At 37.9% G+C, this 18,888-nt stretch overlaps 2 protein-coding genes across 4 annotated transcripts; one reads left to right on the top strand and one right to left on the bottom strand.

The window, feature by feature from the left end:
* Positions 1-6,831: 6,831 nt before the first annotated feature.
* LOC118262770 (dynein axonemal light chain 1) lies at positions 6,832-8,850 on the bottom strand. 3 transcript variants are annotated; one of them, XM_035574366.2, is made up of 5 exons: positions 8,712-8,850; positions 8,258-8,417; positions 7,788-7,899; positions 7,379-7,525; positions 6,832-7,080 (listed from the first exon to the last, which is right to left on the bottom strand). In XM_035574366.2, exons 2-5 carry the CDS (start codon positions 8,413-8,415, stop codon positions 6,937-6,939), a joined length of 561 nt encoding a protein of 186 aa, XP_035430259.1. In that variant the 5' UTR covers positions 8,416-8,417; positions 8,712-8,850; the 3' UTR covers positions 6,832-6,936. The 3 variants fall into 3 exon arrangements, with proteins under 3 accessions (XP_035430259.1, XP_035430258.1, XP_050553130.1); XM_035574365.2 differs by having other exon boundaries at positions 8,258-8,469; positions 8,712-8,834; XM_050697173.1 differs by having other exon boundaries at positions 8,746-8,764.
* A 1,314-nt stretch (positions 8,851-10,164) lies between these two features.
* Positions 10,165-18,675, top strand: LOC118262835 (probable ATP-dependent RNA helicase CG8611). The gene is made up of 13 exons (XM_035574453.2): positions 10,165-10,307; positions 10,379-10,917; positions 11,300-11,468; positions 11,678-11,835; positions 12,138-12,423; positions 12,504-12,768; positions 12,847-13,415; positions 14,200-14,385; positions 15,828-15,916; positions 16,809-16,910; positions 17,516-17,667; positions 18,092-18,311; positions 18,461-18,675. Exons 1-13 carry the CDS (start codon positions 10,269-10,271, stop codon positions 18,597-18,599), a joined length of 2,913 nt encoding a protein of 970 aa, XP_035430346.2. The 5' UTR covers positions 10,165-10,268; the 3' UTR covers positions 18,600-18,675.
* The last annotated feature ends 213 nt before the right edge of the window (positions 18,676-18,888 follow it).

The raw sequence follows: 18,888 nt of genomic DNA, 5'->3' as shown, positions 1-18,888 counted from the left end.
CGAGGGTTGTCAAGTTTAGTATTGAGAGTAGGATTAAATATCGGGTCAAAAATTATAGGTAGGTACATCTATTATATACAGTTAGTTACCTAAGTGATATTTTTCCACATATAACATACAGTTTAAGTAAACATTTTAGTTTGAAACCACTCTATTCCTTACATTACAAATGTACATTTAATTCAGTAAGTGAGCAATATTTGTTATTATTCCATCTTTTGTGCTGTGTCGCCTTGAAGACTTTATATTCGTTTTCATAGCATAAATAGTTGTTTTTATACAACATCGGAGTACTTATTACGTAGTCGGCCTCACCCCAGTGTGCTGCGGGGCGCAAAATTCCGGGTCGGGGCAATAAACGCGATTAGACAAACATTTCCTGACGCGCGCCACTTTTTCTAAAACTTAGCGAATAAATCAGATCGGTGGTGCGTCGCAGTTTTCTCGTCGTCTTGCCAAATTTATGTACCGATCGGCCCTTTCGTATGGAGATGTGGCTCGCTATTTACATATAAATACCTCGATTATTTGAATTATTCAATCGAGAGGGGGCGGCGCTGACAAATCACTTCCTAAGAGATGGCACAAGTCGGTGGGCTCGAGATCAGCTTGACGCGTGTAGGATACATCTTCGTAACCAGCGTCCCTATAAGTTTTTATGATGCCTACTTAACATTCTTGGGTTTACTTAGTATGACTTAACTGTGTTGTTAGACCGATTCGATTTATCGACTTCTATGTCGTTGCTACACATAACGAATGTTTTTCTTGATGTTTTTCTAACTTTTGACGTGTTTTCGTCAACTTCAGGAGATATTTTTGTTGTAAACAATCGCTTAGTAGAGTCCTCTACTTAGATAGACATGTAATATATTTCCAGATCTTTTAAAGTTACCATAGAAAGCTGCCACAGTAGGCAATATCCTACAAAGGTAATAATTTTGGTCAAAAATTCGTAGATTCGTATTGTTGACTTGATAGCAAATAGCACTAAACGGTATATAATATCTAACTAGATCCCTACTAAGTATTAAGTAATTACGTTCAACAAAATTAACATATCCGAATCCCAAGCAGCACTGATTACAAACAGTCGCTAATAAATCGTAGCTGTCGGCTATTTATCTTGTTTATAAAGGGTGAAAAAAATATAAAAGTGTAGTTAACTATTCGGTAGCTAGTTGTAGTTTTCCCGCAGTTTTATGTCCTCTCACGTGCCATTTAGCTGGGGAAATAGAAGTTTTTGTATGGAAATCGGACGCACTAAACCTCCGGGCCTCGGGTGCGCACCGCCTATTGTTACTATGTAACAACCTCATAAAAGTTTATCATTCGCGTGAAAAACGAATTTGGATTGTTATGTTTTTTTTGCAAGCCTTGTTTCGGATGCGGGAAGTGGAATTTATTCTTGGGATAGACTGGGATGTGGATATGAGCTGTATCTAGGTTTTTATGGAGAAGGATATTAAGAACAGGGACATAGAACAATAATTATGAGAAGGAAGGTATAGGTGTCAAAGGGAGAACCTGGACCTATCTAATGCCATTTTACCGATACGAACTAGTAATGATTGTTTTATCTACATTCAGCATCATCATACATACAAAGTTAGTCTGTAAAATGTAGTGCAAGGCCCAAAACACACATAAAGAGCATCAGATCAGGTCAAAAACCCTTAATTAACCCACCAAAGAAAAACCAAGGCCAAATCCGTCAGTCCTTAACATTAAACATCCTGCAACAATAACATAAAGTAACAAGATACCTTTTGAGCATCAAAAACATATACTTTACCCTTGTAAACGCGACGCCTGATAACAATCTACGTATCCTGCTAAAATCCCTTGTTACGCTCTTGTAGTGTATTTATATCGCTAATCGTGTTATTGTCTCGTAGGAGCATTAGTGGCGCAGTGGTCGAGTGCAGGGCACCCGTTACATCAGATAACGCCATTTGATATGCTAATAGTGGTAGCAAGCAAGCAAATGTTCGCGTAATGAGCGTGCGACGGTTTAGCGCCTGCGATACACCCTTTGTGCGCCGAAGCTTTTTGTAAAGGACTGACTTCTATGTAATTTTCTACAGTTAACGAAATGTTTGTGTTTGTCGAGACGTCTGTCGGTGGTAAAGTGCTGGTTTTACGCGAGTTTGTTTAGTTTTGGTGTAACAAACGCAAATATGTATGCTTGATTCCTTACTTAAGTATATTTGTTACATAAAACATTGACCTATCGGAAAAATAAATGAAATAGTTGGGGTAGGCACATAAAGAAGAGTAGTGTAAAGTGAGAAGAGAGTGGTGTATTTATTTCACCATATTTATTCTATTGAAAGCTTTAAAGATAAATGCTCTTCACACATGCGTACAATGAGCCGTTAGCTGAGGACTTACACAGACGGATTAAGATGATATCGCGGGAATTTGACGCGCGTAACCGCCGCGCGGTCTTCCATCAGTTTGATCATCAGTTAACAACTAATGCGGTGTAATGCGCTCTTTGTTCACGTTACCGTATTATTTGCAGTGTTTACCACATGTACTCTGATAATGCTAAGTATCCCCTCATGTAGGTACCTAAGCACCTATGTGCTGACTTAGGTAGATGCATCATTTCTTTCTATCTCACTAACATGAAACGAAAAACAAGAGTCCACTAAAAAGCTACTCGTAAATAAATTATGATGTCTTATTTATGAACAAATAGCTATTTGAGATCACTTCCGATCGCTTTGGCTACTGATCGTGATCAAATCTCTCCGGCTACTTTTCCACCCTCTCTGCAAAGTAAATCGCATTTACAACGTTTCAACCTCGCTAACATGTTAAAACAGAACTAATGGACATTCGCTCCAGTCTCAGGCCGCAGGAGACGAATAATACAAGTAAAATGGTCCCATCTCCACGCTTCATTAATTTTATTGCCCCGAGGCGCTCCCGGCTCAAGTCGGAACGCCGCGCGCCACTGCCGCTGGCGAAAACACGCCATTATTCTATGTTGCCAGTGACTTAAATTAAATAAACACAAACCATTATGCGTATATCGAAATGCACTCACTTTTCTTTTGTCTATGCGACAACTGTCAACATTTTCGCGCGTAATCTTTTTCATGTAGATCTGTGCATAGTGCGGGTAACAATGAAGTTCTACACTAATGTAATGGAGATATTAGCGCGAAACCGTGGCGGAATAATTCAGACATGGTTTTTTGTGTGCGCGGAACACAATAGGATTATTCTCCATTGATCATTGCTTATTATAAGTAGTTGTAGAGGGTGCGTAACATGAAAACTAAATTTGGTTTATCGGCTATTATGGAAAGTAGGTGTTAATGTAAAAATAAATTTATGGTAAGATCGTGACTTCTACTGTTTGCACAATACTTAATGTTTATAAGCTGACTCATAGCCGTTTTTAATGAATAAAACATAAATAGTTATTTATTGGCTTTGTAGCAGGAAATATAGGTCTAGATAGAACGGATAGGTCTATTTAAGAACTAGAGAAACTAGGTACCTGCTCGGTGCTATCTACGATAAATAAACGCGGCTATATAATTAAGTAGTGAAGTATATATGCTTATATATCTACATTCTTAAATAAAACAAACAATTCTTATGAAACAAAAGGTAATGAGGGGTAAGTGGGAGTTATCTGGCCGTAAACTGTTAAGCCTGGAGTCGGCAGAGCGCGGCGGAGGCTTAAAGGAGGTTCGGAGGCGGAGGAAACCTCTCACAATACCCTCAACTACTAATGTTTACTCAACTCCGAGTGCGACAAAGGACCGGAACTATTGTTTGTTGGAAAAGCTTTATTTTGCTACCCTCGACGCTTGCCGCGACAATAGGTTACCCAACTTAAAAATATATTATCTTACTTTACGTTGGAAATGTGTAGACATGCTTGAGAGAAATAATATTTTTCTATTGAAATCACTATCTATGAAGATGAGTTTTGATTTATTATTATGTCACTCTTTGACTTCCCCTTCTTTAACTCCTTTACTTGATAATAAATGCTTTACGTGATATTGACCTCAACCCCGGTGATCAAAAGATTTTAAGAGAAAAAGATATTGGATAAAGTTGGTTTACTTATAATGAACTTAACATTAGTGTCCCTACTAATAAAATTTTAAGAGAAGTAAAATGTAACGTCACGTCCACACTAATTCCACATCCGCACGAAACGGGGGCGCTGGAGAGTTGAAAATTATCCTTTTCACGAACGACCTTAAGCATAATAGAGAAAGCACTTAAGCCATTTTCTCCGCCTTTGAGTGGCGTAAGCGCGACCGTTTGCTGGGGATACATCTCTTGAGCTAGAAAATCAGCCATTATAGTGGAATATATAGGAGTTTCACGAGTTTACCGTACAAGACTAGCCGGGGGCGGGCCGGTCGGCCAGCGTTTTAACCAAAAGGGACCATTGGGCGGCGCTAACGGCAATTAGGCTACATGCGAGCAAATGGATTGTGCATTACCGAGGACATGAATTGATTTATTGGCTAATAGAATATAAGCCCGATTTATATCAATTTGTCTATAGCATTTATTAACGCTCTACTTGAACATTTAATCAAAATCAAAAAGCACCTGGTATGATATAGCCATTACAACATGACTATCAATCGAATCAAGTATTAAATGCGATCAGTAGCGTGACCTGAAGTGATTGCTTGCCAATACACCGATACAACCACGAGCTCCATTCCTACAATATTAATAGCTTTTCAGAAACAATACCGAGTCAAATTTTCAATAACTGAAATGAAAACTCATTTCCCGATACGGGAAAACTCTGATGTCACGCGATTGAATACCTTATTTGTGAATGTATTTGGACTTTCTTTTATACTGCCCGAATATTCCCATAAATTGGATTCACATGATCTTATATTAAATTCATGTCCGTTAGAATCACTGCTCTTTATATCGAAGTCATGTTTTTTGATATTCCTTCACGTAAAAGATCACATCTGTTAGTGGCCGGGCATCTAGGTACCGACCTATGAATAATAAATGTGTCGAGCTGGCCGATTGGGGAAATTGAATTTTATAGTTCGTAACACACTCGAGGACAGATGTCACAAAATGGCTGCTCGCCGGCGGCTACGTGCCGCGTAATCGAAATGTCAAATAGAAATCAAAATTAGGTCGATTGTAGTGTTAATAATTAAATAATGACGGGCTATGTGGCGGTCGGCAGCATTTGTACGCATTAACGAGGGAGCTTACTTCATTTATAATGCGTAGGGAAGGTGCGAGCTTTATTTTGATTAACAGAGTTACTTCTGTTTGGATGGACAATTATCGGTCCATTACGCTGAGTACACAATGACCGGTTTCCATTAAATTATTGAGCGTCATTCAAATATCGCTTACGACGTACCTTGCTTGTGGTTAAGTATATATGACTAGTTTACATAAGGTATATACATTTTATTGATATCGTAGTTATAAAGAATGAGGGTAGTTACATAGGCAAGTTAAATAAACAAACTAGGCATCTATGTACAGAAACTATTTAACTTTGTAGTTTAACCGATCAGATCTTTGATAAGCTAGAAAATGTTGATTTCGCCAAGATCAGGTAAGTAAGTTAACTACAGTATACCTACTTAAAACTTACAATATCAAAATCTAGAGAATCAGTGGTAGGATGTGAGTGGTGAAAATTTAAATAAGATTACAACGTAAAGTAAAGTATTCTCAAATCTCCAGCTACTTTGTGTGTGCCCCTAAAATACAAATTAGTAAAGAGAGCTTAGAATCAATCTCCAACAGTATCGTATAACAATACCGAATTCAATTTGCTTTACAGCTGATATATTGTCGTTAATTGATTTCCCCTCAGTGGCCCGCTCCCCACGCGTTCTGAGTTAGATAAATTCGTGCTATCCGTTTACATCATTAAATTTTATTAGTGGCAACACAATGGCGGGGCCATTCGCGCATCTACGGAGAGAGGGACTTTTCCGCCGGCAATGGCGTCCCCGGCCAATTCGTATTTCCTTTTGGCGCGAATTAAGCAGGCTATTAAGTCGGCTTTGAGACGTATGACGAATCATAGAGTCACACGGACAAAGGCGACGCATTCACATGAAGATTTCGACGATTTGCAATAAAATAAGCAACTTTTTAGTACCAGAATGGGGAGTAGTTTGCGTTATTTTGCAATTTTCTCTATAGCAATCGATTTCCGGGGGAAATGTTAGTAGTCAATTGGTCCATAAAAGTATATTTAACTTTCTGTTCATGTCCAGTTCCTCACCAGCCCAATCCATTGCTTAAATAAATACCTATCGGTAATTGTTTGTGAGGTGTTTATTGGAATGCTTAGTTAAAATGATGGTGATAAGATTTTATCAACATGGGTTCATCAACGTATGAGTCAATTGATCGCTTCACGGTGTTAGTTGAATTAGTCTGTAATCTTCAATCTGTCCATCGCAATCATTATTCGATTAATGGAATTCAATCTTAACGCTGTCATGTTATAGTTGCGTCAACTAATAGATAGATGGCGTGTGGAGCTGTTATTAGTGTTGCCAGAGTCATAATCTGTCATAAATGTCAAGCAAGCGAGGCGATGCGACGTGGCTATTATTTCGAATATTATCGTCATTTCAATTCTTAGGCTAAACAAGTGGCCCTCTATCACCCATTGTTACGGAAAGTGTCACGCAATCAAAATTCTTATTCAGAGAATTAAATTTAGAGGGAATGTCGGAATAGTTTTGTAATTGATATAATGCGGTTCATACTATTAGGTAATAGCACAAGCTATAGTCAGTTACTATTAAACGACTGAATGGAAACTCACGGCCATTATATTAGGTAAATAGAATATTTTAATATACTTCTTGTGATTAAAATTAAATATTAGCTTCTTCAAAATAACATTAATTTTAAGAAATAATTTAGAATAATCGTCTACTCCCTTATGATCGGTATGCCATCCAGCTTGGTAATTTGTGGGAGTCGAGTAGAAGCCTGGGTACGCCAGGTGTCCACGTCTGGTTGGCTGTCAACTATAGGGTTGCCAATGAAGACCAAGTCCCTTAGATTAGGGCATTCCTATAAGAAAGAAATATTTATGAGAAAATCGGAGAATTTGGTCGATTTATTGATATACAACTAGGTACTTATCGTACGTACCTATTAGGTATCGATAAGTAGAGAAAACCAAATTTCTAACTCAATAAGTGTATTGAAAGCTGTGTTACGTATTACGTTAGAGTCTGATTTTCTTATTTCATTAATTATTATGTTATCGGCTTACTCATGTAACTGTTTGACGAGGAACTCGACTAGTCTTATTTCATGTGAAATCTTATCCAGTTGAAATAATACGTAATATAGGAACGTCACAAACCTGCAACCTGTTAAACTCCACCCACTCTTTGATCAGATTGTTAGACATGTACAGAACTTTTAATTGTTTGAGTGTCCCGACGCCTTTCAATTTATCTATCGGGTTGTAGCTTATCCATAATTCTTCCAATGTCTCTGCTACAGTTTCCTGAAATTTATTTAATTTCGGTGTTGGGTAACAGCCTTCCTGAGCTGCGGATTACCTATCGGGTTTATCGGGGCTCCGGCTCGAAGGACAGAAGTAGAAACGGGGTGGTTTTTAGTCAGTAAGAGTCTGAGCCCAAGGTTAATGGATAATTTCCCCCAGAAAAAAAAATAAACCTTAAGGCCTTGAGTATTGTTGAGCAGCGAAGATCGTCCGGTTGATGATGTCGATTATGATGATGAATGGAAATAGATTCAACGCTTACCACTCCTGCTAATGATTTTATATAATTTCTTCCAACAGACAATATCTTCAGATTTCTCATGCCAGCAATCCCAGCTATTTTGTCAATCATGTTCGATGATAGGCTTAGTTTTCTAGAAATAAATAAATAATCCTTTCTTTCATTTAGTCTGTATTTCGTATTCGTTAGTACCTACCTAAAGCGATTATTTTCACCTAAGTTAACCTTATTGGCTATGGATTTGGGAAGAGAAGAAGAACTATGATGATGATGAGGCATAATACTAAAGTGTTTCATGGCAGTTGGTGCAGTTGACGGTAAAGATCTTCGAGAATTTCAAGAAATGAAACCAATAAAAAATATCACTCTACATGCGTTTTGTATCTGTTTATTTTTTCATTGTCGAAAGTTGACGAATTATTAAAGAAACATGAAGGTAGATTGGTGTTGTTTTCCGTAATTTCCGACATTCCATTAGGTACTTTACTTACTCGCAGTTTACAAGAGTGGACAGAGCGCCATCCATCTTTTCTATAGGAGGCCATTGGAATTGGAGCTCGATCACTTTCGCTTCAGTGGAATTTTCACCTTTCGTCTTCTCCCAACGAGCTATAGCTTCCTTGCACGTGGTCGGTTTTAACGCCGCCATTGCTATTTGTTTTTGAGGGAATGGAAATTATCAATATCGAAGCATTGTTTTTGGCTGCAGTGTAAATAGGTTAATGCTTAGGTGCTGTTCATAATTAAACACGATTTACCTATTGGTATTTTTCTTCGTAAATAAGAAACACTAAAGTATTTATTTATATTCAAATAATACTTAATTAGATTATGTGTTATTAAAAGAAGAGTTGGAAAAAATCTTCTGTATTCTATGGGGCTCAATGCTCATGTTATTCAAGAAACCACAGTGCCAGGTACGAGGGGGAAGCAAAGTGTACTTACTCTATTGTCTTGCTTTAGATAAAGCGTCTCTAACCTATTTATTTTTTGAGTTTTTTGAATGATTAAGATGTTATTTGTTATGACAATATTGTGCAAGAAATCGTTGACGTTATTCCACGTTTTATGTTGACAGACGTTTATTATTCTCGTATTTTTCAGTCAAATAATGAGCCAAGTAGATTAATATAAAGATCGAGAGACTTCTGATTGACTTTGTCTTTTTTCTGTGCTAAGGTTTAGTACGAGATTGTTTTACGTTTAACGAGATCAAAAGCGTAGACCTGACCAAACATTACCTTCTCCTAAAAAAAACTCATTCAAACAAACAAAAAACTTATTGACTTAAAACCCCTATTTATTGTTAGGTATACAGAAATCACGAGTGTGTTTGCTTTAAATAGGAGAAGGGTATTAGAGCGGTCGGGCACGCGGGGTCGTCCCGGTTGGACGCCAGTAATCACGACGCGCCCTCACGCCTCCAACCGTCCTTTGGCCCTCAGCCCTCAGCCCTCAGGCCCTCACTCCATTTTCTCTGTGTGCCCGATGCGTGCGTTCCTTGAATTTTAAGTGTATGGATTTAGCGGTTCTTCCTTTCAATGGAGTTTATGCTAACTTGCGTTGGTAGAGATTTCAGGAATGTAGATATGTACTGACATCTATGTAAGGATTATTATTAAAGCACGTAATCTGTTGTTTTATTTTATGATACGCGACAATAATTTTTTTATAGATCTATAATTTGTTAAGTAATAAGTAATTTGCTTAGATTTAAAATCTTCTAAAACGAATAAGTGAACTAAGTCGGCAGTGATTATCATTATACAACTTTTGAAACTGTTTTTAGCTAGGATTTTTGTATTGCACCTACCCATACAATAAAATTCTGTCAACTTTCTAACAAAAGTATTTTTTCTTGTATTTTGGGTACCTATTTAACTACTGTTCTGTTTAATATACTCATGCAAGAGCAATTAATCAACTATGCTAAATTCAAGGCTTTTCACATTAATAATGTTTATTAAAATTCAAATAAGTATTTGTTCCGCCCCATAGAATACACAAAGGGATTATTTTCGCGCCACGCGTCGCCACGTGATCTTTCCGTAATTCGCATCATCACTGTGTTTTGGACACGTGTTCATAAGTACACTGCTTACAAAACACTTTGAGTTATAATAGGTTCTAATGGTTTGATGGGGAGTATGGTGAACTTAAATACCTATAGAATCTCTAAGAAACTTTATCGCGGAATTTTATTATTTTTTATCATCTAATAAATTATTCGTACTGGGTATTCTCGTGTGTACTGAAACAACTTTTCTAATACATTTTTGTGTTAATTAAATTCCCTCTAGGAAAGTTTTACTGGAATTCTAGAAGACTAAACATAAATAAATCGAGGAAAGATTTTTTTAAAAGTGTACTTCACAACACCACTTAGTTTCAGAACGTGCGGTAGAACTGTCAAAATAATCACAACAAACCAAACGTCAAAACGTGCGTATAACCTCACTTTATTAGTGAGTGAAACGTAAATAACGCGTGAATTAGTGAAATATGGATGATTTACAATTGAATATATCGGTGCCTAAAAAGGTAAGTGTTAGATATAGGTATAACCATAAATATATTACTATGATTATGTCTAAAATCGTGTATTTTGGTAGGATAAGAAAAAACCAAGTGCGCCACAGAACAATGCAGGCGAATACAAATTCGTTTCTAATCCAAAGTTCACTGGGAAGACAATAGCCAGGAAACGACCTCAAAACTTAGCTCAAGCCAATCGTGCTATATTAAAAAATGCTGAAGGGCCACCGAAAAAAGTGGCAAAAGTAGCACCTCCAGCAGTGGACAAATCTGATGATTTAGGGGCAAAACTACGTGACCTGAGTGAGAACAAAGGTAAATATGAAGGCAAGAACTACCAGGAACTCAGTGACAATATACAATTAAGACAGAATAAGCCTCGGAGTGGAGGTTGGATATCTTCACTATTCAAAAATAACCCACAAGTTCCTCGTATTGGGCAGCGAGCTGTCAAACCTATTGTGGAGAAGGTGTTTGCAGGCAAGACCTTCTCTGACCTAGACTTACATCCTCACAGTGTCGCCAACTTGCAACAAACTCTAGGTTTGAAAGAATTGATGACTGTGCAACAGAATGCAATACCCGTTATCTTACAGGGGAGAGATGTTCTTATTAGGTAAGTCTTAGTTTAATTCATAAAATATAATTAATTATGTTGAATATTCTACTGTTTTTGTTATTTTTTAAAAGTAATTTTATTGTGCAATACATACATCTGTTATTGCCATTGAATTGTGCAATACAAAGTAATTTCATAACTATTTGCATTATCTATAACTACATTCAAATAACTAAATATAGTGTAAATGTTTATACATCTTTGCTTATCTTTTAGTAAATTGATAGTACATGTTTTAACAACCAGTTTTTTTTTGTATGATAAAAATTGTTTATTTGCTTATTGTACTCAAATATCAAGAAGCAAAAATAATTTTGCTATTACATTACAAAACTTCTATTTTAATTTAATTGTACAATATTGTAATTTTTTTACTCAGGTCACAGACAGGTTCAGGGAAGACGTTAGCATATGCGCTACCAATCATAGAAGGTCTGCAGGCCATAAGGCCGAAGATAAACAGGAATGATGGTATCCGAGTTATTGTGGTTGTACCAACCAGGGAACTTGCAGTGCAGACTTATGAACTGTTCATAAAGCTAGTCAAGGTATTGTAGACATGGATATTATGGTAGAACTTTTTAGTTAATGTGCTTTTTTAAATTTCCATTTGAATTTCAACCCTATAACATTGTTGTAATAAAGTCGAAAATCAATTGAAGAAATGTGATATTTTAAGTTCACTATTTATTTTAGTGTCTCTACTATATGTAGAGATAAATAAGTATTAATTACAATAGAAAAATGATAATTTTAGCCTTTCCATTGGATTGTGCCTGGTCTGTTGAGTGGAGGACAAAAGAGGAAGGCAGAGAAGGCGCGCCTTAGAAAAGGTATCAGTGTGTTAGTGGGCACACCAGGACGCATCAACGACCATTTGAGACATACAGCGTCTTTTAACTTTGCTAAAACTGGGTAAGTTGATTTAAAATAAAATTCTATCTCAGTATTTTCAATGTAAAAGTCAGCTGATATTGAGACGCGATACAAACAGAGGCTCAAACTTTACTTTCTACACGAAAAAATTAATATTTCATGCCAAAGTTTCTGCGTTGCGCAAAGTACTGGCGTCTTTCAGTATCGTCGCGTTTCGCTGCGAATTGACTCTAAGACGGTGGCGATGTCTGAAAGACGGAAGAATACTATAGTCGATAGGTTTTTCCTTATTTCTCAACATTTTCTGTTACTCCGACTTTATGTGTTATGGGTATTTACAGCTGTTTAGTGTTGGATGAAGCAGATCGCTTATTAGACATGGGTTACGAGAAAGACGTGGCAGCTATAGTGAAAGCTATTGAGGATCATAAAAAAGCAGCCACCTACGATCCCCTAGCGCTAATGAAACAAAACATTGTAAAGAAAATACCAGATAATGATGACAGTAAAGAAGAATCTGAACACAATGAAAGTCACGAAGAGAAAGAAGGTGTAAAACATCATCTAACTGAAGTGTTTATGTCTAAAGAAAAGCAAACTGTTTTATTGTCTGCTACTCTTACTAAGGTAAATTCTCCATCACTTATTAATATAATTTTACTTTAGGTATATGTGTAAAAAAAGAACTAAGTAATATTGTTTTGTAGGCCGTTGAAAATTTAGCAGGGATCACGCTAGTCGATCCAGTCTTCGTAGATACGTCAGAAGGCAAAGCTGTTATAGCAGATTCTCTAAAATCAAATCAACCTGGACCTAGTGAGCAAAAAACCGAAGTAAAGAAGAAACCGGAGATAGACATAGCACCTGAAAAACTTAAACCACAAAAGGCAAAGCCAGAAAAAGTTAAAAAGGAAGATTCTGATGATGAAACGACTTTGCCAGATGAAGACAAAAATACAGAAACTAAACGAGGTAAGTGTCTTTCCACAATAGAACTAGATTTTTATGTAGTATTATGTGTGTATTAAAACGACGTTCATTTTACTATAGGACTAAAAGCCTTTACTGGTCTAAACCACAAAGATTTATTCAAGAAAGACGATGAAGCTGCACCAAGTACGGCTCCAAAAGCTAATGTCGTACAAAACGAAGATGACAGTGACAGCGATTCTGATTACGAATACTTCAAAGCACAAAGGGAACATGAACTTAAAAATCCTAAAGTTGTGAAAGAAAATGAATCAGAAGACGATAGTGATAGTGATGAGGATGGGAATGAGGAAGAAGCTACTCCGCAAGTGAATACTTTCGCTGCAGCAGTTAAATCAGCAATAGTGGAGGATGAGCTAGTACTACCAGCAACAGTGAACCAAACGTTCCTCATAGTCCCAATGAAACTAAGGCTTGTTACTTTGTGCGGTCTAATCGTAGAACACTGCGTAATGAACAAGAAAGGAGGCAAGATGATAGTGTTCGTAGCTACGCTGGAAATGGTGGACTATCTCTCGGATCTTATAGATACTGCGCTCACTGGCAAGGAAGTTAAAAAGAAAAATCAAGAGAAAGGTAAAAATTCTAAAGCGAAGAAAAGAAAAGCTGATGATGGTGATGATGATGATGTAAGTGAAACAAGTTTTTTTTTAATAGATTTATCGTATTTAATTTATTTATTCGATTACTAGCTTCTGCCAACGGCTTCGCCCGCGTTCCTGTGGGATAAAAAGTATTCTACCACCCAAGTCAGCTCATACCTTGTCTGTACCAGATTTCATTAAAATCCGTTCCGTAGTTTCAGCGTGATTTACGGACAAACATCCAAACTGTGTGATTGGCAATGATTCCTTTATAATATCAGACACGATTTAAGTACGATGTCATTGATTGAATGAGAAAGACAGACAAAAATTATGCTATAGGGGTTTAGGTGTATTTATTTTTACGCCAAATCACAATACCTAATAGGCGCAAAGTGCGTTTATTACTACACATACAGATAGTATTCTGCGTCTTTACAGAACAATAGACGAGGCTTTGTTTTAGATCATTATCATAACCGTTTCGTTCATTGAGTGGGAATGGGGAACCGAGATCTAGGATTCGCACTACAGGCAGTAGGGCAAACAGATTGACTGCACGGTTGACGCGGTGGCTGGGCAACTGGCTGCCGTGCAACGTGTAGCGGGTTCGATTACCGCACGGAGGAACTCTTTGTGTGTTCCACAAATTGTTGTTTCGGGTCTGGGTGTCATGTGCATGTGAAATTGTATGTTTGTAAACGCACCCACGACACAGGAGAAAATCCTAATGTGGGGCAACGTTTTATTAAAAAAAAAGAGATTGGGCAAAGCCTTACTGTGATTTTTGACCATCTATAATCAAATTGGCGTGTTACCTTTCTCCTAGGAGAAAGACTCATCATCATCAGAGGATGAAGATGACTTCAAGGTGGAATATGAAGAGCCAACTGAAGGTGGGTTGGTGCCGGTAGACCTGGATATGTTCAGCTTGCACGGATCCATGCCCCATGAGCAGAGGATGGAGGTGTTCAAGCAGTTCCGAACGGCAAGGAGCGGAGTGCTTATTTGTACGGTAAGTCACTAACAAATATTTATATCGGGCTAAAAATGGCTCCATTGGTGATCATTTACAAGTTTTATGGGTAGCAAATTAGAACCCATAGAAAAACGCGGACTTCTTTTCGGTTGTATGACCTGCACCGACATTGACATGAACACAATCAAGCGAATTTATTAATATGAATCAGTAGATCTAATTCATAATTACCTACTTTAATGCTTCCAACCTCACCGTGTCAATCATTGTCTTGCGTTATTACCGCGCACATGTAATTCGAATCAAATAAAATCGTATCTCTTGAATATTTTTTAATCGTGTTTACGCGTACAATAGAAATTCAATTTATTATCTTCGAAAACGTGCTACCAGATTAATCATCACATTCTTAGTTTAATAATGGCGTCCATGTTCCCGCCGCTCACCTTTGTCGCTAGCTATTGTGGCGCGGTGCCTATTAGCTGGTCATTCATCTAGCTCTCTGTGGCTCCCACACCGCCGCGCGCCGCGCGCCGCCACAATACGCCTCGATTATGTACAATTATATGTGTTTATTACATCTATCATCGCCGACATCGGAACCTTACTGTTACGCCGGAGATTCTAATTACAATTTCATTGTACAAAGTTGTTCATCCAGCGTCCTAGACGACACTAGGACAAGGTACTCAATTTAATATTCGGCCCAAGTTGGAAATTAAAAACTTAATTATGGTAATCATGGGCTTTGAGTTAGTATTAAGTTTTTGTAACGTTCTGTACCCTTTTCGAGTTTTTGCCGCTGAATATCAACCATAAGAACTAATATTCTACTAATGACTTTAGAAAAACTAAACGTCTTCATAATGCAACTGTTTAAACTTTGTAATTAGTAATCGACTACATGTTCGGAAAGGTCTTCTCGGAGACTGTTGAAAAAGTTCTTGATTATCGTTTTAATATTTTCCACGGTAGGTCGGACTTGTAGGTGAAGCGTAAAATAATTTTCTAATCGCGTAATTAGCCGAGACGAATACATTGTATGTGGTAGTGTGTTTTTAATTGCATTAATACAGCAATAGTCGCGGTGTAATGTCCTCCATAGTGTAGATAATGACGGTGCGAAGGCGAGATCGTATCGGGTTTAATCTTGGTCGCAGCGGGCGGTGGCTACCGAGGCGGCGCTCACTCGCTTACGCGCTGCGACGCTCCTGTATTCGTGTAACGTTCAGATTCGCTAAACTTTTTACATTAAACTTTTTTGTACACGGCTTATCGTGTACTAGATCTTATACTGATCTACTTCTGACTTTAAGATATTAGAAATATCTTGTAGCTCTTGACATAGAGCTGAAACTACTACGATCACCTCGCTTTTCCGGGGGTTGAAAAACATAAGGAATATTGATTTATATCAGCACCTTTCTATTTGTTTCGAATTCCATATCGTCATTGTATTGTCATTGTTGATCCACCAGGATGTAGCTGCCCGAGGAATTGATGTGCCTCGAGTGGATCTCGTTTTGCAGTTCTGCGTTCCAGCATCAGCCACCGATTATGTTCACAGGTACTTTGTAATTACCATTAATTTAATTTCATCCTACTAATATAATAAATCTGATGTTATGCATATTTGTCACCCCTTCACGTAAAAATTTTAAATGGATTAGAATTTTAGTACAGAAATAGGCAGTAATCAATGTTTTTGGAAGTAAAATTGTTAGAGTCACGAGCAGAAGTGCTTGCGAAAATCTAATATCTGAAATCATTGAAATTAAACATGCCACCATTTAACTGCAGATTGTCGGGGATGCAATTAGCGGTGATTGCTAATTGTGCACTAGTTATTAGTAGTCTTAATTGTTTAATTGGATCAGACAATTTGCGTAATTTAAACTTAACGACGCAAAAAGATGACTAAGATTCAGTGCCAACTTCAAAAAAACTAATTGACCAAAGAAACTGAACCGATATGACCTTCAACCCTTTAAGAGCATACTTATTCCTTTTTAAAAAGCCGGCAACACACCTGTGAGTCCTTTGGTGTTGCGAGTCTCCTGATCGATTACCATCTGGTGATCCGTTTGCTCGTTTGTAACGTATTCCATAAAAAAATATATTATTGACGATTGCAATTCTGCTCTTAAGTGAGTTCTAGGGGGGGGGAATTAATCCACTGACTTCTCTGGCCCTGGATGAGGTGAGAGGGAGTGTCAGATTCTCACTAACTAAAAACCATCCCGTTCCTACTCCTGGTTATCGAGCCCGAACCCCGGTAAACCCGCTAGTTCGAGGTTTCGGAGTAGTCCGTAGCTCCGTTTTTTTATGGGATAGGGCGGCAAACAAACAGATCGTTCATGTGAAGGTAAGCAATCGACGCTGCTGATATACATTCGTAACATCAGAGGTGCTTTACCTCCTCCCTTGTTCAGTAGTGAACTTATTCTTCTTTCATTCAGAGTGGGTCGTACGGGACGTGCAGCTCAAGTCGGTGCTGCCGTTCTGTTCTTGTTGCCTAGCGAAGCGAGGTTCATCAGGCATTTAGAAGAGAAAAGGATAAGGTGAGCTATTGTCGTAAAATGTTTAATTGCACGCACTTTAGCAGACTATTTTTTACTTCTGTTGCTTTAGGGTTCGGCTTGGGATGGATTACCACCTAATTGCATTGTTGGATGTTACCAAAACTGTTATTTTAAACTCCTTAAAGCATAAGCTGCCGAAAGAAAACTGTTGAAGGTGAATCCTCCGTTAAGCGTCGGTCACCAGTAGGTCTACACGAATTCAACGAAAAACTAAGTTTCGTCCAAAACTTGGCAGATTTCATACTACAATTCCATTTATTGCGAACTTTTGTGAATAAAAATGAACGAATGAAATGAAGGTAAATAATTAGGTTGAGATTAAGTAATTTTATTAGTAAATTAATAAAACCTACTAACGCTTGCGGCCGAAAATTAAACGAAACTTCGCATTCGAGAACTAGAGTTGACCTACAGTGTACGACGTGGTTATAAAGGGTTAACGTGTTAAATAACAATTCCTATATAGAATGCTAGTATATACTAAAACGTAGTTATTTGAAATAAAAATGATTATTTTATTTGCCTGTCTCTTAACGTTTTGTTTTTGAACATTCCCAAATATATCTGGCCCATTATTATCTTAGGTTACGCCAAGGCGACGAGTCCCGTGCTTTAGAAGCGTTGCGTACAGTAGTACCGGCTGCTACCACAGCACAGCGCGCCGCCATTGCGGTGCAGGCGCGGCTGGAACACACCGCCCATACTAACAGGGACTGGCTGCTTAGAGCCAGTAGAGGTACGTGTCTTGTTGATTGTATTTAGTCATTTGTAGTTAGTGAGAGAGTTGTGGATAGGTCTATTGTAACTTTTTGTCACTCTCAGTAAAAAAACGGTATATGTTTTTTTATGACGGTTTAAACTTAAACCCTCCGTTTAAGTTTAAATAGGTTTCTAGTCAATAGGTTTCTTAAGGATCGGCAAAGCGCATGTAATGCCCCAAGTGTTGCAAGCGTTCATAGGCCACGGTAACCACTTACCATCTGGTGGGCTGTGTGCTTTCTTGCCACCGTCGTGGTATAAAAAAGTTCACTTTTTCAGTATTATTAGTATTTTGAAGGGTCAATTGTAGATAGTTTTTTGATTTTTGTATTATAGTATCCCATTTAACTCATATTATGTACATGTCTAAAAATACTAAACAAGCCAATTCTCCAATTTAGCATACACATCATGGGTACGTTTCTACGCGGGCTATCCTCGTGACGTGCGCGAATATTTGGACTCGAAACAACTGCACTTGGGACACGCGGCCAAAGCTTTCGCGCTTCGGGACGCTCCAGGCACGCTAGCTCGGAGGGTCAAGTCCAACCCTAGCAATAAGAAGGACAGACCTTCCAATAGACTCACCGTACATGCTGATGAAGAGAAGAAACGGCCTGGGTAAGAGACTGCATGATTTAGATTGATAAAAATGTTTTTTTTGCCAATTTTGCAAATATTAAAAGTCATCGTGTTATTTGCAGTGGATCATTAAAACACTTAAATTGGTTTAAATCTCTTCATTACAATGTGTAATGCATCTTTCACAGATTCCCAAAAGCTAAATTCGGCGCCGGCAATCGTAACATACCGAAACAGAGCTCTATGCATACAGCCAGCGAATTCGACAGCGGCCTGCCTCCCGTCGACCAATCGCAACCCAAGCACAAGAAAAAGAAGAACAAATGACATTTAAATAACATAAGTCATGCGATTTAATATTAAAAAGGACCTTTGTAAATAAAAACCATTAACGACGCAGGTACTTATGTAGTTTCATTCCAACACCGTAATTGATCAACATTTTTGTTTTATTTATTCCGAAGAAGGTACCAGATTAATGAAAGATGGAGCTCGTCCAAAATTCTAATCGCAAGTCGGCTAGAGTTAATGGAAGCGCGCTCGATGCGATGGCTACCGTTTTCATATTTCTGACTCACGAGTGACTCGAATGAAAAATGATTTTAAACCATTACCG

The sequence above is a fragment of the Spodoptera frugiperda genome, chromosome 12, assembly GCF_023101765.2.
Source record: "Spodoptera frugiperda isolate SF20-4 chromosome 12, AGI-APGP_CSIRO_Sfru_2.0, whole genome shotgun sequence".
Lineage (NCBI taxonomy): Eukaryota > Metazoa > Arthropoda > Insecta > Lepidoptera > Noctuidae > Spodoptera > Spodoptera frugiperda.
Note: the sequence above shows the minus strand (reverse complement) of the source record. Positions and strands in the feature narration are given on the sequence as shown.

What these genes read in the sequence shown, in the direction of transcription:
- LOC118262770 (XM_035574366.2), bottom strand. Translation starts at nt 8,415, where the DNA reads ATGGCGGCGTTAAAACCGACCACGTGCAAGGAAGCTATAGCTCGTTGG. An exon ending in TAAAATCATTAGCAGGAGTG is followed by an intron (nt 7,526 to 7,787) that starts GTAAGCGTTGAA and finishes AATAAATTTCAG; the next exon opens with GAAACTGTAGCAGAGACATT. An exon ending in TGGAGTTTAACAGGTTGCAG is followed by an intron (nt 7,081 to 7,378) that starts GTTTGTGACGTT and finishes TCTTTCTTATAG; the next exon opens with GAATGCCCTAATCTAAGGGA.
- LOC118262835 (XM_035574453.2), top strand. Translation starts at nt 10,269, where the DNA reads ATGGATGATTTACAATTGAATATATCGGTGCCTAAAAAG. An exon ending in GCCACCGATTATGTTCACAG is followed by an intron (nt 15,917 to 16,808) that starts GTACTTTGTAAT and finishes TCTTTCATTCAG; the next exon opens with AGTGGGTCGTACGGGACGTG. An exon ending in TTAGAAGAGAAAAGGATAAG is followed by an intron (nt 16,911 to 17,515) that starts GTGAGCTATTGT and finishes TTATTATCTTAG; the next exon opens with GTTACGCCAAGGCGACGAGT.